Source organism: Meriones unguiculatus, chromosome 1 (genome assembly GCF_030254825.1).
Source record: "Meriones unguiculatus strain TT.TT164.6M chromosome 1, Bangor_MerUng_6.1, whole genome shotgun sequence".
Taxonomy (NCBI): Eukaryota; Metazoa; Chordata; class Mammalia; order Rodentia; family Muridae; genus Meriones; species Meriones unguiculatus.
In genome coordinates, this window is record NC_083349.1 from 39,528,600 (window position 1) to 39,552,962 (window position 24,363).

Genomic DNA, 24,363 nt, shown 5'->3' on the forward strand with positions numbered 1-24,363 from the left:
ATAATACATTCTTGTTTCTGTTTTCAATATAATTTTTACTCTAAAATAGTTACCGAACACTTGCCAATGAACTCCTAGTAAACCACACCATCTTTTTTGGGTTTGTTGTGCCCTTCCTCCCTAACAGGGAAACCTGCCCCCGGACTACAGAATCAGCCTCATAGACATTGGCCTGGTGATCGAGTACCTGATGGGCGGGGCTTACCGCTGCAACTACACGCGCAAGCGCTTCCGGACCCTCTACCACAATCTCTTCGGGCCCAAAAGGGTGAGCTTCTAGCATGTTCTTAGGCTGTTTGGGGAGGACTAGGGAGGGGAGGGTTGAGGAACGGACTCCTGACTCCAAGGGGCAAACGAGTTGAAAAACGAAACAAGTCGAAAAAACAGAACCTTCACCTCCCCTCTTTTTCCATCCAAAATATCGAAATTCATTACTGAATTTTAAAATACTGGCCAAAATATTGTTTTCCGTGAAATTACAGTCCTACCTTGGTCGTCCTAAAAAAAAAAAAAAACAAAAAAAAAAAAAAAAAAAAAACACGCCTGTCTAAGTGTTGCGTCTAAATAACCATACTCTCTCTGCTCGTCTTTCCTTCAAATAAAAATGATCTTCCATTTTTGGGTTTTGGGGAGTTTGGTTTGGGTTTTTTGTTTGTTTGCTTGTTTGTTTTGCTTTTTATGCCTGCAATTCAATTCCAGAAAAAAAAAAATCCACAATTCTCCACAGGCATCATTGGGTCAGTCTGGCCAAAGTGGTCCAGGCAGGGACAGCTTCCTCTAATATCCCATGGGATGGTAATTATGCACGCCTAGGACATGACAATTTACCAATGATGACATCTTGAGGACATTCCTAAGTGAAGCTGTTTTGGGTTTGTTGTGTTGTTTGGCTGGTCCGTTTGTGCCTAGCTAGTAGTAGGATCAAATGGCAGCAGCCAAGCTTTGTTACAGTCAAGCGGAGGTCCCCGCAGCCTTGGGCCACTGGTGCTTTCCTGAATGGGGTGGGATCTCAAAGGCGTGTTGTCATTTCTACAGTCATAATTTGGGTTGTACTCCCTAAATGGGGCTGAGGGCTCTCGGGACCCTGTAACAACACCCCAAGCGCTTCCGTCTCTGCCGCACAATAATTCTTTTTTCTCTCTTTTAAAAAGTGTGTATGAGTTCCTTAGTGCTTGGGTTTTATGATTTTTCCCTTTAGTCCATGTAATTTTGTTTTCGTTCTTCTAACTTATTTTTAACGAAGTTTTTTACTAATGAAAGTATCTTATGGAGCCGTTAGCAAACCAAAAATGGGGACAAAAAGTTTGAATGAAGACAAAAACTTGAACTTGCGCTCACTTTAGAGGCCAGAAGAGAAAAGCAGGGAGACCAGCTTCAAGCTATTTCAACTTACATAATCGAATCAAATTTGCAGGAACTGTCAGCTCACGATTCTTACTAGCTTCCTCAGTAGCTTCCAGAATGACCCCTACTGCTGTGCTGCACTTAGGAGCACAGGTCCCGGCAATGGGCTGCGATTTCTGTTCTCCCCTTCTTAATTACAAAGCAAGCTCTGTAATTCCCAAGAGGCCTTCTCGGTGGCCTTCAGCCGTGCCTGTTCTACACGTTCCCAGCCTGGCCAGGGTGTCGCTGTGCGATGATGTTCTCCATGCCACAGAGCCATTTCCGCCACCATCAACACCTGCTCTGGCACTCACATTCTTGCTGTACTGTGCTGCACCGGAGGGCAGCTAGAGGAGGCATCTAAACGAACATTTTGAATGATACCCCAAGTCTCCAGATAGTAGAGGTTTTCCAGAGGTTTGAGAAATATCTTGTTTGATCTGTTGAATGTTTCATTTCTCATCTGTCTTCTCTGCTCAGGCTGCTGTAATAAAATAGCATAAACGAAGGGGCATATTAAACAAAATCAATGTATCTCTCACAGCTCTAAGTTCAAGCACAAGATACCAACAGACTAAATGTAGGTAGAGGGCCTGTTTTCTGCTTCATATTTGGCACTTTCTGGCTGTGTCTTCACATGGGAAAAAGCAAACAATCTCCCACTAGTCTTTTTGATAAGGACACAAATTTATTTCAGGAGGTGTCTTCCATAAGGACATAACACTCTCCCCCAAATACCCACTGCAATACCAACACTTGTCAATTAGAATTTCATCATTTGATGGGGATGGGAAGGAAAACATTCAGACCATAATATTCATTCAACTGCTGGCTATCCTGGAGGTGACAATCAAGCAGGGTGGTTATAGGAAAGGGAGAGAAACTTTGGTCCACAAGAGTCATGATAAACCTTCAATTATATCTCTTCAGTCTTCTAATTCTCTGTGGTTCACAAAAATCACAACATCCCCAATTCTCCTAGAATTCTAAAAACATGTTCCTTTTATTGTGTTTACTCAGCGACATAAAATTAATGCTTTACGGTACAATAGAGTTCTTATATTATTTATTTGCAATATAGTAGAATTCGTTTCTTACCTCAATGAAAGAAAGATCTAACTTTGTTCACAACATTTTTTTAAACAGCCCAAAGCCTTGAAACTTCTGGGAATGGAGGTTAGTGTTTGCTCAAATTATTAGTGTCGATTATTCTCTTTCTCACATATTTAAAAGATATATGAGTTCATTTTAATAGTAAGGCTTAGTGCATGATTCTAAAATATGGAAATAAAGATTTTCCAAGTGCCATGATGGCAGCTCACAGTAGCTCTTAAAATTCCACACTGAATTTATGTTAGCATTGGGTTAGAAAATATATATATAAATCATATTGTAAATACCTACTTGAAAATTGAGTATATAAACTTCACAGGCAAAATCAATTATAGATATATACAATGGCAACAGATCCAAAGAATGTCACAGATGCTTTTAATAGGGATGCAGGCGCTTGAGCGGTTGTGTTCCCATCTTTGGTTCATTGTTTATTGTTGTTATGTGAAAACACATGCATAGGCTATCCTTGCTTTGTCAGAAAATAAATAAATAAATAAACAAACAAACAAGGCGATGCTGTCCACCATGGGGTATAGACAGCCACACCTGTGGAAGAAGAAATGAACAAAGAATGAAAATGGCCTTTGAAAATACTTTCGGAAGTTTTGAGACAGACTCTCATTATGTAGCGCATCCTGGCCTTGAACCCACCACCCTCCTGTTTCTGACTCCAAGGTGTTGCTGGGATCTTAGGTATTCACCAGTGTGCCCACTTAGAAAGTGCTTTTTTTTGTTCTGTTTTGTTTTGTTTTGTTTTGTATTTAAGTAAAGCATAAACTGACATGTTGATAGCTGAGTATGCATTTACTAAGTCTTATTTTTAAATTAGTCCTGAAGGAGCTTGTGAGTCTCTTTAGGATAATAGCTGGTCTGGTTCATTTCAGTGTGATTCTAGGACTGAGCCAATGGAAGGAATACATAAAATATGTAATGAATTAATCTGATTCACTTTCAACTCAGCCTGTGTTTGTTTCTTTAAAATTGCAGGATGATATTCCCTTGAGGAGAGGAAGAAAGACAACCAAGAAGCGTGAAGAAGAGGTGGACATTGACCTGGATGACCCTGAGATTAACCATTTCCCGTTCCCCTTCCATGAGTTAATGGTGTGGGCTGTCCTCATGAAGAGGCAGAAGATGGCCCTGTTCTTCTGGCAGCATGGAGAGGAGGCCATGGCCAAAGCCCTGGTGGCCTGCAAGCTCTGCAAAGCCATGGCTCATGAGGCCTCTGAGAATGACATGGTTGATGACATTTCCCAGGAGCTGAACCACAACTCCAGGTTGGCCAGCCATCACATGAGGAGGGAGGGGGAAGAAGGAAATGCCAGAAGTTCTGGTCTTCATAAAACTTTATGGGGGCAAAAGACCACCCCACTAGAGCACACAGAGGGTGAGCATGAGTAATTTGTCCTTATTATTCATAATGCTGCACGGAGGTACAAAGAGATTACACCAATTATCACTCATCCTCTAGAGTGCCCTCAAGCAACAGGTCATATCATCATGTATTTCCTACCCAACTTAGGAAATCATCTCAGAGAATTTAGGCAACATGGCTGATCATACCTGGTTGGCAAGAACTAGATTTGAACTTGAGGCCTGTCATACTGAAGAAGACACACTAAACTCTAATAATTGGTTGATTATTCTGCCTCTACCTTCACATGCCCTGACTTGGGGGCCTTGAGCTCAGTAGTCAAGCTTTGACTTACATCTTCAGTTATAGACATGGTAGCTGGCACATAGAGAATGCTTAAAGGATGTTGGCTGGGTGGGTTTATGAGCGCACTAGACCTTACATGAGAGAGCTACTCCACACAGCAAGCTACCTTTTACAACTGAACAGGGGGGCCCATCTTTGTTCATGGCAGTCTCCAATTTGGCCTGAAAGAGTCTCCTGCGTACTGTCTTTCAGGGACTTTGGCCAGCTGGCTGTGGAGCTCCTGGACCAGTCCTACAAGCAGGATGAGCAGCTGGCCATGAAACTGCTGACGTATGAGCTGAAGAACTGGAGCAATGCCACGTGCCTGCAGCTGGCTGTGGCTGCCAAGCACCGTGACTTCATTGCACACACGTGCAGCCAAATGTTGCTTACAGACATGTGGATGGGACGGCTCCGCATGCGCAAGAACTCAGGCCTCAAGGTCAGCATGCCCAAAAGCGATCTGTTGACATAGAGTCCAAGGGTTGGTTGTAGTTTTCCAAGTCAGATTTGTGGTGGGTCTGGGGGTTGTCTTACGTTGGAAGGTGGTGCTGACCTACCACTGTTCCTTAGATTCTCCTTAGAGATGTGATTTTCATTTAGGGTCAAGAATTTGAACTTGAGGACTATCACATTTAGCAAGGCCAGCTACATACACTCTAGTCATTGGTTGGTTATTTTGCCTCCATCTTGAGCATGCCTTGGATGGGGACTCTTGAATGTAGATCTCGAGTTCTACCCAAACAGAATCTTCTCTCACATCGCAAAATGCAGAGTGTACACAAGTCCCGTAGGGGGTATCGTAAGCTCTGACATAGCCATGCTACCACAGGAGTCTCACCTAAGCCACCATTCTTGCCCTGTGAGGCTGAATACCCTCCCACCCAGGTCCCACCCAGGCTATCCTTGCATTATGTCATATCACAGAGGCATGGGCTCTGATAGTATGACCTTGAAAATTTTTAACTGAACTAAATTTGAGATAGATTTGTTTATCAAGACATTACTCATTTTAAAAAATGTTGGGAAATTGGGAAATCAAACCCAGAACCTCATATAGGACAGTGAGCTACATTCCTAGTGCCTGATAGATTCTCAAATGAGTAAACACAAGTCACAGGCCTGTTTGAACAACCTAAGCCCATTTTAAAATGTTGTGTATGTAGCTATAGGTGTATAAATTAAGGAGAAACAAGAGGAATGCATGTAATCAAGTGTATGTAGTAGTTTCCTGGAATATTGAAGAGACCATGTGAGGCGCTTGTTCTTAAGAACAGGAAGATGGATGGCAGCTTTTGCCTCCTTTGTAGTTTTAGAGCAGGATCTCAGGGCTCCACACCTGCCAGGCAAGCTTTCTACCTTTGAATTATACACTCAGCCCAATTTTCGCTTCTTCTAATCCTTTTTTATGATTTTCAGGTAAACATTAAAGTGAAAGGATTAAAGGGGGGGGGGAATAGATATAAGTGATCAAGAGAATGGAAGGGTGTTTGTTATGTTTTGGTTTTATGCCAGTTTTTAATTATACGTATTTATAATAAAAATACGATGCTTTAGCATACACAGTGAAATAATTACCAGAGCTAAGTAAATTGTCATATTCATCATGTTACCGTTAGTTACCTTTTTTTTATTTTTTTTTTTTATTTTTATTTTTTGCTTGTGGTAACATTGGCTAAAATACACTCTCTTAAGAAATGGCTAGTATATAATATGATGTCATGACCATGTTGGACACAATGTGCATAAGCTCTCTAGACATCCTTATCCCACAATTTTGCATCCTCCCATCTTTGGCTGCATTCTTACTGGGCCAGCACTGTCTGTCCTACTCCACCTTTCTTGGGGGCTCTTAGCCCAAAGTCACAAAAAGGTTTCTATGAAGTGTGTCATGTGCTACATTCCAGAGTCATGCTGCTAGTAGTTACCAAGCCTGGCCTCAGGTGGAGGACCAAGCCAGGTCTCAGCTCTAAGAACAGGGCTTTGTACCCTGTAAAGATAGCCAGCATGCCATTTGAGTACTCCACGAAACCTACAGTGCAGAATCATTGCTGGCCCTTTTTTCCTGACTGGACGGAAGTCCCTAGGAGTATTTCAAGATCTGGTAGTCCCAGTAAGAGCATCATTCTCACTGACCCTTCAGGTTCAGTTCAGGTTCAGTGTCTTCAAGGAGGCTTATCTTCAGGAGCCTCATACACTGGGACCATTTTAGAATCCAGAGAAGGTGGAGCATGTGGATAATGGAGAAAGCTCTGCCATGAGAAAGATCTATAAATTGAGCATCCTGACACTGAGATTCACATACAGTGTTTACACATGAGAGCAATGTAATGCTGGTCTTCTTGGGGCTTCTGTGCACGAAAACCGGCTATTCCTGATAAATACAGAGATCTCTGGGGAGAGGGATCTGTTGTACACTAGCTAATGCCAGCAGAATGTTCTACAGTATGTAAAATGATTTTTCTACACGTGCCTTCAAAGTCAATTTAGAAAGCATTTCTTTACAGAGACCATCAGCTGACATAGCCACTCTACTTGATACAGTCACAAATAAATCCCAGTACATGTACATGAAATGATTTTACAAAGCCAAGTGCTGTCTAATGACTAAATGTAACTCTTATGTTTTTCCACCTTGGATGATCTTTCTTTCCTCAGTTTTCCCCAGGAAAATGAGAATTAATAGGTTAAGAAGTATTTGAACAAAATAAGTATTTCCTAGAAGGGCCAAAAAAATTCTTCTTTATGTGTTTGGATTTCCAAATATGCACATCCCTGTAGAGTAAACACAACACCTGTACGTGTGTGTGTGCACAAACACACACACTTATGCCACATCCCAGCCTCTCTGATTCTAAGCTACCACCCTAATCTTAATCCTTTAAATGTGATTATTATTATTATCATTATTATTACTTTAGGTAATTCTGGGAATTCTACTTCCTCCTTCAATTCTCAGCTTGGAGTTCAAGAACAAAGACGACATGCCCTATATGACTCAGGCCCAAGAAATTCATCTCCAAGAGAAGGAGCCAGAGGAGCCAGAGAAACCCACAAAGGAAAAGGATGAGGAGGACATGGAACTAACAGTAAGAAAACACTATGCAGTTTTTCTCCCTGGATTGGGAGAATCCCCCAATCCAGACATCCATTGATGTTGCCAGGGTTCAATAATGCTTGAGAGTAGATAAGGCTTCTCCAGCTTCCTGCCAGGTCTAATCATGGAAGTGTTGAGACTACAATATCATAAAAGTTTTCTCTTTGTGCACAGACAGCTCAGCTCTAGGACCCAACTGTATGTAAAGTCCTTCTGGCAATGGTACTGCAAAATAAATCAATGAAATTCAAAGCCAGACACCCTCAATTTTCCAGGCAAGCATCTGTTTATAAACATGATGGTATGATTGGCAATCTTAACACACAAGAATGAAAGGGAAGCCGTGAGCTGTGAGCAGCCAGTTTTGCTGAGCTGGAAGCATTCGTTGGGGTCAAAGTCACAAACCCAGCACTAACTGAATTTTGAGGTTTGTATGGAAAGCTTTTATTAGCTTCCCAGTACAATTATAGAACACGGATGCTTTGTTCTGCCGAGAGAACAAGACAGCTGTGCGCAGAACTACTTCCCACAGCCCCCACCCAAGTGACATGACTGCCACTGGCTTGTGCCCAAAGGCTAAAAATAGCCTGTGCTATTAAAGGGACAAATAGGGCTTCATAGCTTGGGAGAGCTGCATCAAACAGCAACTCTATAAGGACAGTTCTGAAGTGCTTCAGCCTCCCTCATTGCCACTGGCTAAAGGAGTGATGACCCAGAAGGAGCTGTAAGAGGAGAAGATGAAAATTGGTTTGGTTCAGGTGACAAAGAGACTTTGCATGAGTCTCCTCACTGGGACCACCAAGGGACGTGTTTATCTTCCGTATGCACAGTGCCTCTTTCCAGAAGCCCCTTCCTAGGGATCTGATGCTAGATATGAGCCTTCACTTACAAGATGCAAAGCCAATTTTTGTTTCAGCTCCCAGATCATTGTAAAAAATCTATGTAGGCACCTGCCGTGGCCTGCCCAGCAACAGCAGCCATTGAATTTCATGCCATAATTTTGACCTCTGAACTCCTCAGATAAGAAATGATATTTTAATCATGGTTAGTGTTGATGCTGGATTCTTGCTGGCTGTTTCAGCAGAGAGGTAAAGAGAATGTGCTTTGGAGTCAGAATCCTGCCCTTTCACCTACTTGCTTTGTGAACTTGAACACAATTCCATCCCTTCAGGAGTGGGAGTATAGGCTTGTCTGCTTGCAGGTGGCTACATGGTTTAAAGAGTAAACTGCTTAGGCACATGCATGCGGACTACTTAGACTAACAACTAAATACTAATAAACGCTTGCTTATGCTGTTGAAACAGTGACGCACACTCTGTCCGCCCTCACTCATGGGAGCACATCGTGCCCATCGGGTAGACATTGTTCTACCTCACAGATTAGATGAAAGGGACTCAGAGTTTAAATTGCCCACATTTACACAGCTGCTTAGTTGCAAGATGGGATTAGGATTGAGACATACGTGCTCCAATAGCTATTGTTATATGTATGTAACACCCGCTAACTGGAGAGAGAGAGAGAGAGAGAGAGAGAGAGAGAGAGAGAGAGAGAGAACTATTTTCTATTCTCAGGTGGTCCTGCTTAGTGGATTTAGTTTTCCACAGAGCAGAGAGCTTTCCACGGGATGCCAGCTGTTCCAGATCAAGTATGGTCCCTCTCAGGCACAAATCCTGGGAGGACAGCCAGAAACTGAGGGGTACTTTTTGGCTGGGTATAGAGAAAGGAGCATCCTTTGTCTCCTAAGAGCTTTAGGGCCTTTGATCCTTCAGGAAGCCACTATCAAAGATGTCTCCCTAGTCTCAGAGCACAGCGGGCTTGCCAGGGTGTAGATCCTAGCACTGAGAACTTGAGTAGGCAGTACAAAGATGAGCAGACAGCTCACAGAGAAGAGGAAGGTGGGGACTTGTGGGCTGCAGGCTTTCTGTGGGGCAGCCCTGTCCTCAAAGAGAGCCTTTTTTCACCCTTGTGGCAAATTCTTTCTCCTGTTGCTTCTCTGGTAAACATCTCACCCTAGACAGGACTGGAAAAAGGAGCTCATTGACAAGCCCATTCCCTTCATGGAGCTGCTGTTTGAGCTTCTAGCAAAATGAATGCATCCTTTCTGAGAACAGGACACCCTTGGTTGCTTCCAAAATGAAGCCTGTGTACCCTGCTCATCATCCTTAGCAGCTTAATTTGCATCAGGGGCTCTTTCTCCACTTTGACACCTGTGTCCAGCTGGCAGAATCTCAAATCTATACTGAGTGATCATAAGTATGACCCTGTTCCAACCTCTTTTTCTCCTAGAAAGTATTTTTTTTCTATTTTTAATGTTTCTCGCCTACATAAATGGCCCTGCTAAATTCTGCTTTAAGCAAGGTCAAAGGAAATGTTTGACCACAGGGAAAAGAAATCAACAAAATCAGCAAATTAGGCTGGGAAGGCTAGGGCTGATAAAAGACTGTAAGCCTGTGAAAGACAAGACTTTGCAAGTATATCCCACTCAGAACAAATGTGAGTGGTAGAGGGAAAAGCAGGGTGCAATGCGTTTATTTTACCTTTATAGCCAAGTAAGTGTGCCAGCCTGCACTTAAGCCTAAGACAGTTCCAGCATGTGCAGAGGTCCAGGACTACCTATAAATTTGCTAGGAAAGCCATTGTCCCTCAAGATACCACGCCGTAGGATATCTGAAAATCCTTAAATTATCTTTACTTTCATTCTATCGTGTCCCCAAATTCCATTGAATTATTGGGCGTAGAAATAAGCAGAACAGGAAGAGAGTAGTTGTTACATAAATTATAGGACAAATATCTCATACAGTTGGGGTCTCTTGAGGCCAGTGACCAGCATTGTTAGGACTCTTCTGTGCATAACCCTTAAGACTATTGATTCAATTCACTGATGAAAATAGATACATACCATCACCATAAAGTGAAATCTTCCTACCCATTAGCTCAAGGCACCTTTCTCACCAGAATATAGGAACAAACAGAGCTCGCCTCTCCAGAATTACTGCTGGATAAACATAAGTCATTTGTGTGTGTCATACAGTTGAATGGACTGGCTATAAGGAAACCATTGAAATAACTGTAACTAATATTTGTATGTGTTGTGTCAGGTAGCCAGAAAACTAAATCATGGCGCAGTTATCTCTGTCCTTAACATCATTGCAAATTGCAATCATTGCTATAATTAAATCTCTTAATTTGAAACACATGTGCCAAGTACTATGTCTTATCCCAAATCCTTGTCAGTTCTGAGCAGTTAGAATGTCTTATCCTAGTCTCACATATATTTGGAGTCTCAGGATGTAGCAGGGGTGGGGTTGGAATACAGCAGCTCATCAAGTAAGAGAAAGTGCTGTGAAGGCTTGAGGACCATAGTTCAAACCCTAGACCTACATAAAAAGCTATGACCGCATGTGCCTGAAACCCAGTGCCGGGAGGTAAAGACAGAGACAGGAGGCTCACTAGAGTTTACTGGTCCACCAGACCAACTCCAGGTTCTATGAGAGATCCTGTATCAAGAGACTAGAGTGGACAGAGTGGAATAAAGTGATAGAGAAGCACACTTAATATTCTCCTCTGGTCCCTGCAGGCATGTGTGTACACATATGTACATCATCACAAGTTTACCACACTCACACATAAAAGAAAGACACAAAAGAAGAATCCAGTTTCCTCACACTGTAAAACTAGCTTTGTCTAATAACAATATTGAAGAATTAAAGCCCGTACTTTGTCCCTTCATAGACTCTCATGGCATGTACACTTTTTAGATGAGGGGCCCTTCAAGCAAGAGTATCCAGGAAGGTCCCAGTTAAGTTGAAGACTGTCTAGTAGTTACTGAGCATCTTATTAAGTGCCAGATATTAGTACATAGGCCCCAAGGACAATAACCCAATTTACGGCTAAAGAAAGTAGGTCTCGGGGGGAGGGGGCTAAACCAACTTGCCTGAGAATGCACAGCTTCTGAGTATTCAACTCAGAACTCATTTTCCCATCTGAGTCATCCAAAGCCTAGAAGCTGGAACCATTAGACTCTCTGCGACATCCTATTGTGTGCTGCCCAGACAGGGTATATCTTCCTGTTCTCAGATTCTGCTGTTCTTGCAATATTTGATCTTCATTACTCATACTGCTACTCTTGTGCTGTACAGAAAGGGAATCCACATTTATGGAGACCTCCAGCAGCTTGGAGCTAAGGACCAGTTCAGATCAGGCCTGCCTCAAACCCTTCTCCTAGCCCACCTGGCTGCAGAGGAAGGCGCTTTGCCCAGGAGTTGCTATAAAACTGATAAGGGCAATAACTCCAGTCTCAAGGGTTTAAAATGGAGGGATCATTGCCCGCACTTTGATATGGGTAGTGATATATTTAGCCTAGCTAAATTCCAGGCACTTCAGATGACTTATTACTTGAACACTCCTGAGCTTTGGATATGTATGTGATGGGCTCTGACCAATCTTCCCTCTGACTGGAGAGTCACTAGCACAGGCGTAGACAGAATTTGAATCTGATCTAGTACATCTCATACATGTATGGGAAGAAGCTAACAGAACAGGAACAGATTCCTGTAGCTTAGCCTTCCCAAACACTGCTTATTACCCGTTTCAGAACTCAAAGTACATCCTCCTGCCTACCTCATTCAGAGGGTCCATAAAAGAGGATCTTATAAAAAAAAAGCTCAAAAAATATCCCCCAAGCCTTCTGTCCTCAGCAGAAGAAATACACAGCTTACACTAAGATAGTGCAAACTCACACATAGAACAGGCATGCCTTTAAATCTCTGGAGCATGCAGTTTACATTCTTGGGTTCTGTTCTGTGAGCTCTCAAGTGTCATGAGCGTCCCTCTGAAAAATGCCTACAGAGCTTAACCATGATGGTCTCTGTTTTCTCCCACTATAGGCAATGCTGGGGCGAAACAACGGGGAGTCATCCAGAAAGAAAGATGAAGAAGAAGTCCAAAGCAGGCACCGGCTAATACCTGTGGGCCGAAAAATCTATGAGTTCTACAATGCACCCATCGTGAAGTTCTGGTTCTACACTGTAAGCATTTTTCCTACCCCCTTTCCGAATGACTAACCACAGGAACGGGTGCTCCTCTCTCAGGCACCTGCGTGGTCTTCACTGAGCGGCATTCTGTGGCACGCGTGCAGGAATGGAAGCTGTGACCTTGTGTTTCCAGTAGCTACACAACATTCGTAGACTTTGCTGGGCAGCTTCCACGGGCTGCCTTTCTCCTTGCCGCAGAAGCTAAAGGAGCTGACAGGGAGTGAGGAGTAATAGAAACACAGGTGAGCTGTGTATGAGTTTAGGTCAACAGGAAAACAAATGCCCTTCTTCAGAACACTCTTTTGTTGCCACACGGATGAGGACTAGCACCGAGTGGCCCATTACAGGTGACCATCCTGGGCTTCGGGGGACCACTTGTGGGTCAGGTTGAAGCAAAGTGCAGATGTGGCACCTCTAGGGACAGACAGAGTCTTTAAGTAACAGTTTCCCACCTGGTAATGACATCAGTCACATTTTCTTGCTCAGACACAATTAAACTGCAAGCAGCTCAAAGCAAGAAAACCACCAGGGTGGCAAGCATTCTCCAAAAATCACACCCCACATACACTTCCTCCCAGCAGAGCCATGGGCTGTCCCTGAAATGGCATCTGAGATAGTAGCAATGGACATGGCTGGGTTTCCTTTCTCCTTTTCAACATTTCCAGCGGTTCTCGACCTTCCTAATGCTGTGACCCCAACCATAAAAGTATTGTTGTTGCTGCTTCATAACTGTAATCTTGCTAGTGATATGAACTGTCATGTAAATATCTGATATTTCCCATGATCTGAGGTGACCCTCTGTGAAAGGGTCATTTGACACCCCCTCAGGGGTCATGACCCGTCAGTTGAGAACCAACCGCTGAAGCTTTAAGTGAGCTGTTGGCCTAACCCCCTCTGATTCTGTCCAGCCTGGTGGAGAGACACCAACTAAAGGACAATGCGTCTTTATTTTTAGACTCCCTCACAACCAGCTGCCAAAAGCAGCCATTCAGGTCAACAACAGGGTAATCTAGGTTTGGGGAGAAGAGGTCTCAGATGACCATATGAGTTGCTTCCTGTGCAGTCCTGCATGTTAATATTTAGCACTGGCTTTAAAGCAGTGCTTTGCAGCCTCAGCACTGGTGGTAGTTCAGCTAGGATAATTCTTCGTCGTGCAGCAGCATCCTGCTCTGTGCCCACCAGATACCACTAGAACACTCTGTCCTTTAAAAGATGACAGCCAAAATGTTTCTAGGCACTTGTAAGATAGAAATGACTGCTGGCTAAAAGCCACTGCTTTAAAGGATGATCTTCATGGTGTCTGAGAGAATAGAAAAGCGCATATTACATTTATATTCATTTTCATAAAATAAAATTTCCAATGTATTGACATTATGAAATAATGTCCACCTTAGAATAACATACATTAAAAAAATCAGTTTCCTTTTTTTTTTTTTTTTAACAGCACTCTCTCAAGATTGCCCTGTTGAAAACATCAGAGCTGTGACTGCATGCAGTCTGGAAAGAGACAGGCTGCACATAGGGCCACCCCTGTCCCTCTGTGCTGTGCAACCCCAAACAAGTTACTTTCCCATTCCATTCATCCCTTCTATATGATAGGAATGACAATACTGCCTACTTTCTGAAGATTAATGTGTTGAAGTATATAAAATACTTACAGTAGTGTCTGGACCAGTAAACACAATGTGGGAGTAACTAGTGTTAGTCACATTTCAGAGAGATAATCAATGCCAGAGTCATCTGTCCACCCACCAATACAGGCATCACTTACTGAGCAGCTACTGTGTGAGAGCAAGATTCCAGATGTTTCCCAAATAATCTCCCCCTGAGGCCGACAATGGCTTCATCAATACAACATCTGTACCTCCATTTTATGCCTGCATCAGCCCCTCTCCTTCCAGCAGTCTTCTGATTCAGTTGTCACGACCAAAATGGGATGCGAAAACTATAGCCACAAAGAAGACTCTGCTCTTATGGTCCACAAGCTAAAGCTCACTTTTGCATTTTTATTTCATCTATTCTGTGGTGCTGTGCATCAAGTACAGTGCTTTAAGTGTGCTAGGCAAGTGTGTACTGCTGAGCTACAGCCCCAGCCTGTTTTTGGTTGTTTGGTTTGGTACTTGGAAAAAAAAAGAATAGTTTGTGAAATATGAAACTTAAATGTCAGTGTTTACTACACCTGGCCACAACCAAAAAGTTAATTGTGAACACTATAAATACCTCTTGAACTACACAACCTTAAAGATTCATCCTACGGCCTTTTGCAAATGTTAGCAGATTCCTGGTCTAAAGCATAAAAGAAACTGATGTACAGAACTGCAAAAAGAATTAACTATCTTTTGGATGAACACTGACCTCAGCCTTCTGTATCACCTGCCTTCCCTTCTTCACTGGTGGTCAGCATTCCCATCATCTGAGTTCTCTTGGTCCCCATTGACGCAACTCAGGCAACTTTCAGCTCCAAATGCTTTTTCATCACAAGTACCCTGGCCAGTGCCTCTCAGCGTTGGCACCTCCATATCAAGATTGTTGAAATCACCCTCTGCACTTTGGGTTTTGGTTTAAGCCAGGGTCTCACCCAGGTTTTGCTCAAACTCCTGATCTTTTTGCCTCAGCATCTCACGGGCTGGGATTACAGGCTCGTGTCATGTCCACCTGTTGGAACACTTTAAAAACTTGCTCACCCTGGCCTGCACTCTCAGGGCTTTAACGTCATCCTCTGGGTACTGCATTAGAGCTTCCCAGGTCATTGTTAGGAGTAGCCAGGGATAAGAAGCCCTGACTCAGGACAGAGAGTAGTGAACTTTAGCCCATTTTATTTAATGCCCATGATAAGAAAGAAGTGGGGAAGTTGTTTAGCAAAACACCCCAGTGTCTCTGATGATTACAGAAACACTGCTTCAAACATCATTTGCAGCATGCTTTGGAACTTATTTTATTAGTTGTCCTAATTAATTTCCATTTAATTAGGCTTATGGTTTCAAAGGGCCAGGGTTTATAATAATGGTGAAGGCATAATGGCAGAACAGCAGAGAAAGCTCACATCTTCAAGTAGGAGACGGAAAAAGCTAACTCAAAATTATGTGAGTCTTTTGAAACCTCAGATAGCCACTAAGAGGAGAACAAGCACTCTAACATATGAACTTACAGGGGTCATGCTCATTCAGATCACCGCAGGAGCCATCTTTGACAGTGGGGGTTAGGTGGCCAGCTCTCTCTCGTAACTGACTGGGTTAGCCTCAGTAAATCCATCACACTCAGTCTCCCACTTGTGTTCAAACAATTCCAGAAATGTGTGTTCACATGCTGACAAAACCGAGACCTCAAGGAAATGAGTGGAAATGAGACGGCCACGTTTTTGAGACCCCAACAAATGCTTAACAATAAAACTCATCAAATTGGTGGTTGCATTTGCTGTGGCCTGTGTTCTCTGTAAGAATATTTCTCTCTCAGATTTCCAGAAGTTTCCCTTCTTCATCCTCTGACACTCTGTCCAAAGGGAGCCCCCTACCTTACTCCCCTGTGACCTCTGGTCCTCATCTCATCTTCCCAGAGGAACAGGTGGGTCCTCTTCAGTTCCAGGATTGAAAAAAACAGAGATCCAATTGGCTCACAGCCCCTGTCTCTGCAGAGACACTTTCTCAGTTGGGAATTGGAAAAGATTCGAGTTCAGGGTGCAAAAACACCGCAGCTCAGAGGACATGATGTGAACTGTGTGTTACAGTGACAGGTCTTTCCCAGAGGCCCTAGCAGGTCAGTTGACTTACACAAGGTGTCCTGCATGACCTGAAACTCACGTTTCTCTGCCTACCTTACTTCCTAGACATGCGCTAGACCCGAGTTCAAAGAATGGAATCTGTTAGTAAAATTAGTTAAGTTTCTTAGATGCAAAAGTTTTGAAGACCCATGTTCATGCAACATGTGACAAAAGGAAAAAAATACCTTGCAATAGTTTGCACTAAACTTCAAAAAATGTTAAAACAAATAACAACAACAACAACAAAAAACAAACAGGGCACTTAACAAGATTCACTTCACCTTGAAGAAATAGAATTTCATTCAATGAAAGGACGGCCTTGGCCAGGAAGAAAGAAGCAATTCCAGGCAAAGGGGAGTAGAGTGTGTTAGTCAGTTTTACCCACTGACTTCTTGCCTCTGTGTTTCGTAGCTCTGTATACAAGGAGTGCAGAGCAGACGTCCATGTGTTCTTGGTTGTAACCTGAACCTATGTGAACCAAGCCACACTTGGAACCAATTCTTCAAGAACGACTCACTGACTGATTCTGAAGCAGGGAGCTGTGGGAACCTAGGCATGGACTAGGGTAACTGTAGTCGTGGGGGGCGTAAAACTCAAATGACTCTGGCGAAGGAGGAGCTCAACTAACCTGCAGCAGCTGCAGCGCTCCCCCTCTGTCACAGTCTGATTGTTCCAGATGTGATGCTGTTTACCTCTGTCACAGCTTCCCCCTTTAGAGGAAGGGAGGGCTGGGAAGCAGCTCTCGGAGGCGGAATGTCTGCCTGCCTTGCACAGGTCTTGGCTTCAACCTCCAACACCAAAAAAAGGGAAAGAGGGGTAAAGTTAGATAGATGAGAGAGAAAGAGAAAGAGAGAGGTCAGAAAGGAAATTCTGTGTCACAGCTGTGCCTGGACATATGTCATCAATGTAATGGGGGTGTCGGGGTACCTTTAATTCACATATTTAGTTTATAAAAATTGAAAGAAGAAGCCCATTGGGAGGTAGATAAGACGATGTCTGGTCCCACATCTCTTATTTCCTAGCCAGGCAGTGGCTTCTGCCATTTAAGTTGTTTTATAGCCCAAAGTCACCCAATGTCTTCAGCTTCTCAAATCCTCAGTCCTCTTGCCCACATGCTGTCCTGTTCTTTGCCACATGACCCCGAAAGAATGCAAATTGGAATCAGCTCGCTCTGGGTTCCTGCTCACAGCCCCTGAGGCTAGGCAGGGCCTTGCTCAATGTGAAGCATTGCCCGCAGAAGGTTTTGCTCATCCGCCATTCCCCTTGGGGTAAATTTTCTTATGCAAGAGCACCACCAATTCTCTTCTTCCCGCATTGACATCACTGAATTTTTTCAGTGATAGACTCCAAGCCTGGGCCCTGAGCAGTGTTCCCAAAACATCTACCATTTCAGCCACTCATAGCAGGGTTCAAACTCCAGATGCTGGGGCCTCAGGAGGATTAGCCCATTCTGGTACACAGCTGGCCACACCCCCCGGGCTTTCCTGTAAGTGGCTTTATTTTTTTTCTTGTCTTGTTTCAAAGAAGCAGAAAGCAAACTCAAATATTCCAACCCAGCCAGGGTAGGATGACAATACAGTGAAAAATGGGCAAAATACTCCCTAAGAAGCTGACCACTGTTGGTCAAAAACACCAGAGAAACATAAACTCAGGAGAGGGCAGAAGTGGGCCCTTGAGATTAAATCTAGGCTACTTACACTATAGTTTTGCCAACTTATAAGTACTACATGTGTCTTCCTTTCCTTCTGGTAAGCATTAATTTATGTGGCATCTCTCAGGAAAAAAATGAGAATATTTATATTTTTAAATTTGTTTTAAATAAATAATATTTTTAAATAATTGTCACCCTAGAATGGAAAGCCAGGTCTGTACCTAAGCAAGAATAGCCCTGTGAGGCCAGGTTCTTTTCTAAGCCAGAACACACACACACACATCTACACATGAACAAACACACACACACACAAACATACAAAAATGGTGATTGACACACAAATTCATACATAGTACACAAAGGACAAGCAATGTACTAGGGCCCCAGAGAGATCTATAAGGGTCAAACATTGCATATTTAATTATTTTAACTATTATGGTCTTTTAAAAACATGTATGGGGCAGAGATAGCTCAGCAGGTAGAGGTAATAGTCATCAAGCCCAGTGATCGGAGTTTGATCCTCAGGACCCACATGGTTGATGGAGAGAAAGAACTTCCGTGAATTCTCCTCACACCTCCATTGGAATGCACACAGAAAACCAATAAATGGTCTTTGATATTTAAAACCCTATAGTGGATTTGTCATGGACTCCCTGACCTGCTTAGTGAGCTTGCTCTGTGCTATCATGCAGTGGTCTTGTCTAGGGCCCAGCTCCCAAGGCCTCTGCAGCTAGGAAACCATTATTTTATCTCCTTGCAGCTGGCATATATCGGATACCTGATGCTCTTCAATTACATCGTGCTGGTGAAGATGGAGCGCTGGCCTTCCACTCAGGAATGGATTGTCATCTCCTACATTTTCACTCTGGGAATAGAGAAGATGAGAGAGGTAACTAACTTTATAAATGAAAGCAAGAGGGAAATGGTGGCTCCTCATATCTGAGGATGGAGAGCCGAGAAGGATGGTTGGGGGCCAAATTAAGCCTCAAACTGTGCTCTGTAAATCTGCCGAGGGAAGCTGCTTTCTTCTTTGTCAAACCCAGAGAAGTTTCCTAGGGCCATTGAATCTATTTTCTGCTCACAAGCCTTTTGCCCCAAGACATCCTCCAGTGGCCTTCAATATCATTTACACTTCCGTCTTCTCATCCCTTTGAAGATGACTTTTTTTAATTTGTTATTCCTAACTCCCATTTCAGCCCTTTACTTGGGGTCTCCTTGGACATTGTCCACCAATCTAGTATCGCCTCTTCAAATGTGTTCCGACAGCTTGCCGTCAATCCCAATGACCTGTGTTCAATGCCCAAAATGTACATGGTAGACAGAGAAAAACAACTTCTCTGCACGTGTTCCTTTATTCAGTTTATTCGTGAGTTAATTCCTTCCTGAGTTCTTTCACACACATGCTGAGTGTTCTCCAGCCTTCCACCTCTAGGGAGCACCAGGGAAGATGGACACTCAGTTTTGGCATTTTAGGTTGAGGATGTAATAGTCTCGCCTCACCTACCTCCATATAAACCTAACAGGGCCACTGAAATGTCACCCCTATGTGATATGTTTGAAGTACGGACAGGAGGCTATGGGAAACTTAGCAGTGTGTTGTGAAGAGAAACAATTCTGAACAGGATCCACTCCGTATGATTTCAGCTATATGAAGTTCTGGAAAACCCTATGTAGATGCTAAGAAAATTGGTGGTTGCTGGGGATAGGGCATTGGAAAGATGGAAACTGAAGCTCAGAGTTTCTATGGAAACAAAAATATTTTGTGTGCTACTCTAGTGATGGATTCGTATCATTCTACATATGTTCAACCCATAGAATGTGCCCTACCAACAATAACCCCTGAGTGATAAAATTTGTCAACAACAGTGCACCGTTTGAAAGCGTGAGGGGGGCTAAAGAAAAGAAAAGCTAACCCCAGCGGCTTCTAAACTCTATGTGGTCAAGAACAGTCCACAAGGGGGCGCAGCAGTCCTTTTCAGTGCTCGCCACAAACTCCCACCTCACCAGAGAAAACCTCAGGGAAGACAGGCTTGCAAGGTGATGACTGTTCCCTGAAACTGCAGTGAGTGGGCAAAGCCTTTTCAGTAGGACAGGATCCTGTCAAGTCGATGCCTTTCTGGGAACTTCAGAACAATCCTGGTTTCTGTGTTATAATGGGTGGGCAGGAAGGACTGCTAAAACCTACAAACCCACCTTCACCTCCCAAACAGATTCAAAGATTTTTTCCCTACTGAATTTCATCTCTGGAGTGTTTTCCAAAGAAGAAAGATACAGTATGTATAATATTTGATTGCATTGAGAGTTAATACACACACACATCAAATTCAGTACCTTCCTCTGGGGCTATTTGGGTGCTATTTTCATTCTAATGGGCATTTCCCCATCCTCAGAGCTTGGGAGAGGTATGCAAGTCCCATCTGATCAGACACCAGATGAAATCACTAAGCGACTAAGATGCCTTGTGCTGCTGCATCTGACTACCTACACTGTGTTCTGCCATTCATAGTGCCTTCCGTTTCTTGAGCAGTGCAGCGGCCTTGTAAACTGAAAAACAGTAATAAATATGCCTGGGATTTTGTGTAGCTCTGAGAACTGAGTCTGCTCCTGCTAGGGGCCCTGCCGCTGTGCGGTGCCAGCTGGCATTCGGGAGACTTAATACCCAGCCACATATTCCTTCCCCACCACAAGCAGAGGAGGAAAAGACTGGAGTGTGGAGACTGGAGGCTGTCCAGGACTAGGCTGGAAGAAGACAGGGAGCAGCCTGTACTCCTCGGACTGTTCTGGAGTAGCTGCCAAGTGGGCGGGCTGCCAGCAACCTCCAGGCCCAGCTATCCATTTCTTACGAAGCTGCGTGTCGTGGCAGGCAGGGTGGGGCTTCCGATCCTGGGTCAGGACTGGGTCAGCTGAAGAGCACTTGCCTCTGAGGAAGATGTGGGAAGCGAGGTTATGGCCATTTTTGCGCCTGACCTTTTCCTCTGCAACCGGTAGGGTCACCTCGCCGGGGGTCCATGTCCCTACCTTGAACTCTGTAAGGAGAGGCTCAACTATGGAGTAGATGACGACTCCTACAAGCGCCAGCCTTCCTGCCTCCTTGTGGTTGGTACGCAGGCCCTGGGGAACTCAGACATGACATCCTGGAAGCATGGAAAAGTTCGCGTGCTTCCGTGCCTCCCAAGCAAACACAAGAGAGGCTGTGGTTTCATGTGCTGCCCTTCCGTTCTCTTCACCACATACTTCTGCACGTAGTCACCAGAGCCAGCCACAGCAATCCCTTAATACTATGGAACTGTTTACAGCAAGCCTTAGTAGACATTACCTCACACAGTTCTTCCACAAGTCTGTGAGATCAGTGACAGCCATGATCACATCCATCCCTGGTTTACAGGTCTGGGAAACAGGATTGAGCAATTGTTTGGTATGCCACAGCTAGAGAAGTGAGCTAGGTCTGAAACCAGTTAGGTTATCTGAAAACCGCTTCCTTTTCCACTTCTCCATTATGCTCTACTGCAGTAGTCCTCAACCTATGGGTCAAGACCCCTTTGGGCACTGAATAACCCTTTCACAGGGTTCACCTAAGACCATCAGAAAATACAGATGTTTGTATTATGATTCATAACCATAGCAACATTATAATTATGAAGTAGCAGCAAAAATAATTTTAAGGTTGGGGCTCACCACAACATGAGGCACTGTATTAAAGAATGGTTAAGAACCACTGGTCTACTAGTTCCCAGGATACCAGGCCTGTGCTAACAGCTAGCTTAGCAGTGATAGGGCAGAGGGGGGACTCAACCATTTAATTTAGTCCCATCTTTCTTTCTTTCTTTCTTTCTTTCTTTCTTTCTTTCTTTCTTTCTTTCTTCTTCTTCTTCTTCTTCTTCTTCTTCTTCTTCTTCTTCTTCCTTTCTCTATCTGTGTGTGTGTGTGTGTGTGTGTGTCTCCACACATTAGCAGTTTTAGCAACATGTGAACAAAGGGGTAGAAAATCTCTAAAGGCATGACCCCTCCTCCCTACTTGTCCTCTCCCAAGCACATGCACAGATTTTATACCTAGTTAAGCTGTAACCAGAGGGTGCAAAGGCTACAGGACAGCACCGGTTGCAGGGACGGCTCATGGGTAGAACAATGTGTCTCACTCTGTGGTCACCAGTATGACCTGGGAGCATATAAGTGATTCCTCTGGCCTAACCCCACACCTGCTGAAGTAGGAATTTAGTGATGGGGACCAAGTATCTGCGTTTTAGAGACATGGAGACTACTGCAGCTAGTGGTCAACAGAGCCCTTCCTAGGAAGGGGACATCTGAATAAAGAGTTTAAGGATAAGAGCAGCCAAACATAGTCAGGTGAGGTAGCACATACTTGTTCTCTCAGCGCTCAGGGAGACAGAGGCAGGCATATCTCTGTGATTTCAAGGCCAGCCTGGTCTACAAAGTGATTCCAGAACAGCCTGGGATACACAGAACCTGCCCCTTACCCCCCCCCAAAAAAAAAAAAGAAAAAGAGGATCAAATGCTTGAAAGAAAATGCCCAGTGGAAGGAATTAAGCGCAAATATACTGAGTATAGGCTGGACCCGTTATGTTTCAGAGCAGGACAGTGCAGCCACAGGTAGAACTTGGAGAATGAGGTATGATGTGAAGTGGGCCATGGTAAGGAATTTGACTTTTTGTCTGCGTATAATGGGAGCCATGAGATAGTTTGAGGCTGTGCTTACCATGATCTTCTTGTCCACCCCCCCTCTCTCCTTTCTCTTTCTCTCCATCTTTCTGTCAGAAATGAGGAATAATTTACCTGTAATGAAAGGACGTGGCTTAATGAGTCTTTGCTTACACATACAACTGTGTAATCACCAACCGCATCATGGTTTATGCCTTTAAAGTACTCACTGTGTGTTGCTCAGATAGTGGTAGGCTGGTGGCCATAATGACAGCAGGGATGCCATTAGGAGATGGGTACAACCACGTGCCTGATCTGATGGGACTTGGAATTCAGTGGCAACCATGGAGGTGGTGAGAAGTCATTAATGGGGTTGTACTTGCAGGTGGTAAGACTTACTGATGCTGAGAGGAATGGAGGGATCCTGTAGGAGTGGCCCATGTCACTCAGAACTAAGGAGCTGTTTACTGAGATGAAGATTTTGAAACTCTGCAGTATGCTGGGAATATATAATGTTATAGCAAAAGCCTGCAGTGCCTCAGAACTGACAGACAATCCCAAGGATCAAACCTATTGTTTACATCTGCTCCTAGACTATGCACATCTGGATTACCTAAGCTTAGCTCAATTGTACATTCCTAGCATACTGGTATTCACTAGACACAGGTCTAAATAACCCCTTATGTCAGCTAACAGAATGAGCACTTTCCAACTGAGCTGAATATATAGGACCTAAGACCTCTCTGCTGCTTTGTAGATCCTGATGTCAGAGCCTGGCAAGCTGCTGCAGAAAGTGAAAGTATGGCTGCAGGAGTACTGGAACGTCACAGACCTCATCGCCATCCTTCTCTTCTCGGTGGGAATGATCCTTCGTCTTCAAGACCAGCCCTTCAGGAGTGACGGGAGGGTCATCTATTGTGTGAACATCATATATTGGTATATCCGTTTACTAGACATCTTCGGCGTGAACAAGTACCTGGGCCCATATGTAATGATGATTGGGAAAATGGTAAGCAAGGCCATTGGTTCCAAGTTACACATTCTCAGAGGAATATCTGTGATAAGAGAAATAGGATTCATTTGGATTTGCTGTTGGGGTCTGCACAAGATAGCCCCAAAGGTGTTTCACTTTTTTTTTTAATTTCCTATAGTGCTACCTAAAAACTAAAGATTTAATCATCAACCTATTTACTAACTGAAGCATATGGAAATATCACCTGCTTTGTGCCAGGCACTGGCTTAAGAGTTTTAACTAAAGCTAAGCATTGATTGCTCACGCCTTTGATCCCAGCACTCAGGAGTCAGGAGCCAGAAGCATGTAGGTCTCTGAGTTTGAGGCCAGCCTTATCTACAGAGCTAGTGCCAGGACAGCCAAGGCTACACAAAGAAACCCTGTCTCAAAAAGGGGGGAAAAAAAAAGAGTTGAGCAAAGATGTTTCTTGAGGCTGGGACATGGGGAAAGGAAGGGAAGTTCTTTGCATGCAGGGTGAAAAGGTCTTTAAGGAGACAGCTATGAAGTACAGATGGATCACAGGTCAGGATAGGTTCACGCAGAGTGTTCATGGTAGCCAGGCTTGGAGGAGAACTTCGTCTACACTAAAAATGTTAACAGAGTTGAGGACTCATAAAAGATGTGTTCTTAGGACCATATTCTAAGCTGGATGTAGTTGCATCACTTAGAATTCCCAATGCTCGGGAAGCTGAGGATGCCAGATTCCAAGCCATCCAGGACTACATAGCAAAAGCTTGTCAAAAAAAAAAAAAAAAAGAAAGAAAGAAAGAAAGAAAGAAAACTTGAAGATAAAATAAGCTATTAAAAAGTGTTTATGCCATCCACAATGGGGGATTTGAGTTGAGCTGAGATAGGGAGGTAGAGTCTGAGTCCAGGAGCTTTGTGAATACTAGGAAAAACTATCTGCTAAACCTGGTTCCTAAGCATGGCATCTGCTCCTTTAATTCTAGAAGAAGGAA

General features: G+C 43.8%; 1 protein-coding gene across 18 annotated transcripts in view; it reads left to right on the forward strand.

The window, feature by feature from the left end:
• The window catches only part of Trpm3 (transient receptor potential cation channel subfamily M member 3), a 539,859-nt gene that overhangs the window by 458,268 nt on the left and 57,228 nt on the right, over window positions 1-24,363 (forward strand). For 12 of the 18 annotated variants that reach the window (XM_060387459.1, XM_060387502.1, XM_060387548.1 and 9 more), the window contains 8 exons: window positions 128-268; window positions 2,530-2,559; window positions 3,487-3,776; window positions 4,412-4,640; window positions 7,120-7,287; window positions 12,182-12,322; window positions 18,497-18,625; window positions 23,150-23,401. In XM_060387459.1, coding sequence (XP_060243442.1) covers window positions 128-268; window positions 2,530-2,559; window positions 3,487-3,776; window positions 4,412-4,640; window positions 7,120-7,287; window positions 12,182-12,322; window positions 18,497-18,625; window positions 23,150-23,401 — 1,380 coding nt within the window. The remainder of the gene's footprint in view (window positions 1-127; window positions 269-2,529; window positions 2,560-3,486; window positions 3,777-4,411; window positions 4,641-7,119; window positions 7,288-12,181; window positions 12,323-18,496; window positions 18,626-23,149; window positions 23,402-24,363) is intronic. The other 6 variants (XM_060387465.1, XM_060387487.1, XM_060387508.1 and 3 more) reach the window with 1 other exon arrangement.